The sequence below is a fragment of the Pygoscelis adeliae genome, unplaced genomic scaffold (assembly GCF_000699105.1).
Source record: "Pygoscelis adeliae isolate BGI_AS28 unplaced genomic scaffold, ASM69910v1 Scaffold24, whole genome shotgun sequence".
Taxonomy (NCBI): domain Eukaryota; kingdom Metazoa; phylum Chordata; class Aves; order Sphenisciformes; family Spheniscidae; genus Pygoscelis; species Pygoscelis adeliae.
The window spans coordinates 14,524-21,890 of record NW_008824806.1 but is presented as its reverse complement, the minus strand read 5'-3'; the positions used below and the strand labels follow the sequence as shown (position 1 = coordinate 21,890).

Genomic DNA, 7,367 nt, shown 5'->3' with positions numbered 1-7,367 from the left:
CTGTGCTGCTTGCCTGTGTAACAGTCACTGTCCTTGTTGTGCTTATAGCAGTGATTAAATTAATAGCAATAATAATTAATCATTAATAATTCATCGTAGTTAACAGGTAGTAGAATGATCAGCTATTATAGTAACCCCAGCTAAAGTAGTGTGTAAGCTTAGGGAAAGGTGGTGCTATCAATTAAAAGCAATTTGCATATTCAAGGTTGACAGTGTCAAGAAATATCGTTATCAGCTTGATTTGCAAGTGCAAACAGTGAACACCATCTGCTACTGGCGATGTGTAACCAAAGGGCGAGAGGAGGCATGAGTCAAACTGATGGTACAGTAGAGGCTGAGTAACTGGTCGTCAACCCCTGGTCCAGGGGGCCTTTTCTAGGTGTCACGCAGTCACGCAATACCTCCCAGCCCCTGCAGATTGTGCTGGTGTGCTTCAGGCTGTTATTTAAAGAGGTCTGTTGTAATGATGATTCTCACAGTCTTCTCAAACTAGCTGTACAATAGGCATGCAAAGACATTATAATTATAAGCAGATTAAGAAGCAGTCTTTCACACTGCTATTTCTTTAAGCATTCTGCATTGTTAATCTGTTTCAGAAGTTAAAAGAAATCAGCGAGCAAACAGCAACATTAGGTTAACAGATGCTGGGATGAGGAAAGATTGGGACAGCCTCAAAAAGTGTAAATTGACACTGGCCAAAGGTCGTCTTGCCACTTGTTTTGGGTTTTATGGGTAGATCATGGGTACAAGCGACACAGGGGTGAGAAACGTGGCCCCTGTGCAGGCTTGAAGGCACTTGAGGCATTGAGGAGTTAAGTGTTGGGTTATGTGGTTTTTTTAATCACAAAAGCTCCTCTGCTTGAGGATGGTGGTGGTGGGGAGGAAGGGACACTGGGATAAAACCCTGCTCCAGCTGCACCCAGGCCCATCACAGGAGCCATCAGCCCATCCAAGGCCCATCTACACCAGCCCAGGGGAGCAGAGAAGCCCAAGGATGGGCGGGAACCCAAATTAGGGACTCAGAGGAGGGGACTTGCTGTCTGGGCCACTCCCAGGAGAGCCTCAGCCCCATGGTCTAGGTGTGAAACCATCAAGATGAGACAACAGCTCAGCTATGGGGCAGACTGAGTGTCTGCTTGGCTGCTGGAGGGATCCACATTGTACACACCTATATCTAGATATCTATGGGTACAGACATATCTATATGCGTATACATATCTTTGTACCGTCCCCGTCAGGCTACTGGACTTGGCAGCTTGCTCACAATAAGTACCGAGTAGCCGGATTGCCCCATTAGGATGACCTGTAAACAAGTAAATGATCTTCCAGACAAAAGAAGAGCCCCTAACGGGGCTGAAGATGTGCTCGATCCTCTTGTAGGATAGCGTACCTAAATCAGAGAGTTCAAGGCAATAAGAAATGAGGTTTGTGACAGGAGTCTGGGGCAACTGGATGAGTTGGTGCCGCTGAGGAGAAAAGCTGATTGACTCACTGTCGGTTCAGCTTTGTATCAAGCGTGTGCCTCATGAACACTGTGGGCTGATGTCCTGGCCTGGCCCATCCCCGCGGCCCTGCCCAGCCATCCTGGAGTTGTGTCTGACCCTGGTCACCCTCACAAGGCCTCATGCTGAGGCTTTCTCTGGTGATGGCAGACTCAGAAAGGAACAGTTTTTTGCCCTGTGTATCTGGAATGGCCTCAGACTCCAGTTTCTCCAACAATCTAATTTGACCTTTCAGGACTGAATCAAGACCATTCATCTTTCTTCTTACTCATACCATGTAAGACATCAGGCATGTGGAAGAAATATTGCTTAATTTGAAAGGATGGGAACACAGGAACTATAATATGAATAAAATTCTAGGAACACAGGAACTATAATATGAATAAAATTCTAAAATATGCTGAAAAGCAGCCAATGGCTGGAGCTGAGAGGGTTGGAGAGGAGACTGGAGACTGTGTGTTGCATTACAAAGGAGAATGCTGAAGGGAAAAGACGCTGCTAATGCACAGGTAGACTGGCATACCATAAACAAGTAGCTGGATGTTATTTCCCAAAGTATGGAAAATGATGTTGCACCTTGTCTGGAAGAGGACTGCTTGACACTATGCTCTGGAGCTGAAGGTGTGATGGATATGGAAGAAACCAAAGCTTATGTTAGAGAAAGAGCTCCCTAAATAGGCATAGTTGAAGAGATGTGGTCTGGTAGTAGGAAACATCTCTTCACGTGCTGCGCTTGCTTGTTCAAAGTCTCATACATTTCAGCCTTGCTTAAGAAGGGCATTCTTTGTCTGATGCAGAGCTAAACCCCCTTTGTTCTGGAGGCCAAAGAACAATGGCAGTGGGGTGCAGGAACAAGCTGCAATTCCCTTGTTCACGTGCAATTTGCATGTATTGCTTGCATCGTACAAACAAAATGAAAAAAAACCCCTCAACATGCACCTATTATGTGCCAGTAGTACGTGATCAAGCACTAAGACACCAGGGAGCTGGACCAGAGGCTTAGGGAGAAATTATGAACGATGGACCCCTGCAGAGAAGATCAATTCAATTCCCTGTTTTATAGAACAGGATACAGCTCTGTTTCAGGATAAATAGCGACCTTGTGTATCATCATGCAATATGGTACCAGCACCACTTTCAGGGTAGCTGGGGCTGTTTCCAACAAGCAGCAAGAACCAGGTGCCCACTTTTGAGAATAGGTTTTTCACTAGTGAACAAGAAAACAAACACATCAACTTTGAAGTTAATTAATTGACTAGACCTTCCTTTACCCGCTACCCTCATGATAACAGTTATGAACAACTGTTCTGCTAGATGTTAACACCGGCTTTCCGTTCGCTTTGTCCAGCAGCCAATAACCCTCACTTCTCACTGAGAGCCAGCAGTAAAAAAGCATTTACAATTGGCTTTTATAGGCAAACAGGACTTGTAGTTTGTTTGGTTTTAGTAACAGGTGGTTTATCTCTATATCCAGGGTAAGGGTGGCAAGAGGTGCCTCTTAAGGTAAAGGGAAGGTGAAAACAGGACAAAGGTCGTCAGTATGCTTGTAGGAGACCAGATTTGTATTCCCTCTGCAAAGCATCAGTAAAGAAGTTAGAGCTGCAGAAGTCAGCAATGAATTATAAGCAGATGCCCGAGTATCTCGGAAGTCAAGATTCACTGGGTGGACACATCAGTGCTATGGCAGCGCTACTCAAACAGCCTTTAATCGATCTTTCAAGCCACTACTCTGCCAATGAATAACAATGAAAAACTAACGTTTTGTGGCCGCAATTCAATGCCACATTTTGAAGAGGGCAAAACCTGGACAATTTCTTACACTGTTTGCTCTTGAGGAAAAAGCAACTGGCATAATGAGGTTTTCTGAAACAGAATTGTATATTCTGTACAACTGATTTTAAAAATCTAGCAATCCTCTTACAGCTACTGACCTGAAAGGGTTTCTAACATACCTTAGCAAAGAAATTAAGAAACACACTTGCTTTTCTCTTTGGAATTTCCAAAAGCTGAACTCGACTGTTATGGTGCAAGCCAGAGAAAGCCTTGCTAAAGTCAAGGTAAGCAACATGCACTGCTCCCTCTCTCTCCACTGAATTACTCACATCATTGTAGAAAGCTACCAGATTGGCATGGCATGATTTCCCCCTTTGCAAACCCATGCTGACTCCTCCCTGTCACCTTCTTGTCCCTAACATCTTTGGAAATGGCTTCCAGGAGGATGTGCTCCATTACCTTCCCATGCAGCAAGATGAGGTTGACTGGCCTGTAGTTCCCCAGCTCCTCTGCCTCACCCTTCTTGAAGATGGGATGGATATTTCCTGTCTTCCAGGTCTCAGGAGCCTCCCCCCGAGTGCCATGGCCTCTCTGAGATCATCAAGAGTGACCCCAGAGTGACACTGGAGATGGACTTTCAAGAGAAGGAATTGACTGGACTTCTCTTTACCCCCTCACCCCCCACCCGACTGTAACCACTATCAACTCCTGTTACACCAGATTTTCTTTCTGCTGCTCCACCAGTCAAGAACTTTCCCCTCTCACTGACAACCGGCAGCACAGAGCAGGTTAGGAACAAACTTGAGAACAGGTCATGTCTGAGTTTATCACAATGACAACAAACAGTAAGGGCCAAGACATTCTGCACCTGCTTTCTCTGTGGAGAGACACTAGAAAGTACCAAAAGCTGAACTTCTCCTTACCACTCTGGTGCAGGCTGGAGAAATTTCTTAACACCTTTTCCCACTGCGGGCTACAAATTGGTCAGATCCCCATGGGATGAAAACCTCTGGGATTTGCCAGCATTTCACGGCTACCAGAAGGCTCAGCCACTACCTTCTGCCCAGACCACAAGAAGGATTGCTCTAAAATACCAGAAGAGTCTGGGAACTGATTCTTAGCAATACCTCAACTCTAGTCCACGATCTTAATGCGATTGTGCTTCAAGCGTCCCCGGAGGAAAAGGACACAGCCGCATGCTGGCCTTTTGCCTGGCCTCCAGGACAAGGTGAAGATTCACCTGTGAACAGAGCTGAAGTGAGCAGAGGAGAGCTCTGGAGAGTTCTATGGGGAAGGGAAGAGGGTGGAAAGCAAAGTCAAGAAGGGGAACAATAAAACAAAGACATGTACTAGATTACAAAGTTTATTAAGTATCAAGTTGGAACGGAATATCTAGAATTAAATACAGTGTACTAGCTTCACAAAAATGTATTAATATAAAAAGGAACAGAGTGTCACAGCAGCATTCATTGCTTTCCTCACTGCCTGTTAACTCAAGTCTTTGAATTAGTGGGTAAAACCCCTAAATTTTTCTAGTCTTAATTCATCTCAGTACAACCATTCTTACTTTTCCAGAATTGGGACTATAATCTGTTCTATAATCTTCTGATCGCTAGTGACTTTTGCGGACACAAAATGAAAACTGCAGATCTTCAGTAACAACAGGCAACTCCTGGAAAGAAGTAAAACTGCTTGTTTTATTGACACAAATGTCCCACAACACTGGCCAACATCTCGGCTACAGACACCATGTCATCCGCTGCTAGCAGCAACAAAAAGATTGGCTATCCTATCACACAAGTTTTGGAAAGTGCTGAGGAGACTGAAGGTTTATATATTAACATTCCTTTTTCCCCCCCGTATGAAGTGTTTCAGGTGCACCACACGTGTTGACATAGGAACTGCAAATGTCTAAAGCTGCAGCAATTTTTAATACAAAAATCAACATGAATACCATGAGAGGCAATGGGCACAAACTGAAACACAGAAGGTGCCGTCTGAACATCACGAAACACTTCTTTAATGTGAGGGTGACTGAGCACTGGCACAGGTTGCCCATGGAGGCTGTGGAGTCTCCATCCTTGGAGATATTCAAAAGCCAACACGATCCTGGGCAACCGGCTCTAGGTGGTCCTCCTTGAACGGGGGGGTTGGAACCAGATGACCTCCAAAGGCCCTTCCAACCTCAGCCATTCCGTGGTTCTGTGATACAAAACAAACATACCAAAAAGACCACATAACAACTGTCTTGGCACTACTAGATACTCACAGTATTTTTAAACCTAAGGTGCATAAAGTGACAGCAATGTAAAGTGCCCTATTCTCCAGCTTGAACACTGGTAAAACTTTCACTTTATCAGCAGAAATACTCACTGCATCAGGACTGAAGCAGCGGGCTCAAAGCACATCAAATAATGTCCTAAGCATTAAAATAAACACTGGAAACATTAAAAACACGTAAGAGTGAAAGGATTAAACAGAACAAAGGGAATGCTTTTGTTAAAACACAGAGCATGGGTGGAGCAAAATAATGCATCTACCTTCATAAGAAACATTTTAACAGTTCTGTCAAGCTCAAGAATCAAGATTAGTCAATCTGCTAGTCAGAAAAAATAGATATGGTTCTTATTGTGAGTGCAAAATAAAACAACTATGCAGCAATAAACCAACAGGTAAGTGCAAAGTGCTTCACAGCCATTTAATAGAATTTATATTCAGACTGCAATAAACACATTTTCACATCTGAACCATAGAATGGGAAACCATAGATGCACTATGTAAACAAAATGATTTCCAGAGCCTGTCCCTAGCATTTTGTTCAAATCAGGTAATTTTTGGTTAAAACATCACGGTACTCCTGTATTGCCCTGCAAAGGGAATCCTGGTCAACATGGAAATTTTTTGAAGAACCGTCAGTGGATACCATGGGAGAAGCTCCAGCAGATCCAGTTTCAAGTTCAGCAGTGGCTAGAGAGAAAAGAGACAAAATTCCTGGTGTTACTTTTACAGTAGACAGGGCCAAATAAGTCACTGTAAAAACGTTATGGGTAACTGGAGAGACTACAATCCAGAAAGAGATTTAAAAACTTCCAAGGGAATGTAACAATGCAAGGGCTAGGCACAAAGGAAGAAACATTTTTTCCACAGTTGCTTATCAGTCAACAGTATTTCTAAAGCTAGTGAAAGAAATTCCAGAGGCTACACGCTGATCATCTTCAGGGAATCCACAAACGACTCCTGCTTACACCAGTGCTAAATTTAGCCCCCTGCAGACCTCTTCAACCTCAAGTGTCTATTTCCCTTAAATGTTCAAACCAGTGATTTATTGGAACGCTACTCCTAAAAAACAGCTTCTGCATTCGCTGTGACAAGCTTTAAAAGAATCTTTTAAAAAAAACTAGGTTTGAAGGGGGAAGGGGACAAAACCAGGCTCACTAGAGATGAGCCGAGGGGTGGCATGCTGATGCTGGGAGCGAAATCGATAGCCCAGCTCAAGTGCATCTACACCAATGCACGCAGCATGGGCGGCAAACAGAGGAGCTGGAAGCCATTGTGCAGCGGGAGAGGTATGACTTAGTCGCCATCACAGAAACATGGTGGGGTGCCTCTCACGATTGGAGTGCTGCAATGGATGGCTATAGACTCTTCAGAAGGGACAGGAGAGGAAGGAGAGGCGGCGGGGTGGCTCTGTATGTTAGGGAGTGTTTCGATTGTCTAGAGCTCAATGATTGTGATGATGATATGGTTGAGTGTTTATAGGTAAGGATGAGGGGGAAGGCCAATGAGGCAGATATCCTGCTGGGAGTCTGTTATAGACCACCCAACCAGGATGAAGGGGCGGATGAAGCGTTCTACAAGCGGCTGGCAGAAGTCTCTCAACCGCTAGCCCTTGTTCTTGTGGGGGACTTCAACTTCCCGGACATCTACTGGAAATACAACATGGCAGAGAAGAAGCAGTCTAGGAGGTTCCTGGAGTGTGTGGAAGACAACTTCCTGACACAGCTGGTAAGTGAGCCTACCAGGGGAGGTGCCTCGCTCGACCTGCTGTTTACAAACAGAGAAGGACTGGTGGGAGATGTGGTGGTCGGAGGC

At 44.7% G+C, this 7,367-nt stretch overlaps 1 protein-coding gene across 1 annotated transcript in view; it reads right to left on the bottom strand.

Moving 5' to 3' along the window:
- Positions 1–6,006: 6,006 nt before the first annotated feature.
- Positions 6,007–7,367, bottom strand: part of LOC103916973 (ankyrin repeat domain-containing protein 26-like) — a 14,918-nt gene continuing 13,557 nt past the window's right edge. Inside the window, exon 5 of the mRNA XM_009324053.1 lies at positions 6,007–6,242. Coding sequence (XP_009322328.1) covers positions 6,094–6,242 — 149 coding nt within the window. The 3' untranslated portion in view covers positions 6,007–6,093. The remainder of the gene's footprint in view (positions 6,243–7,367) is intronic.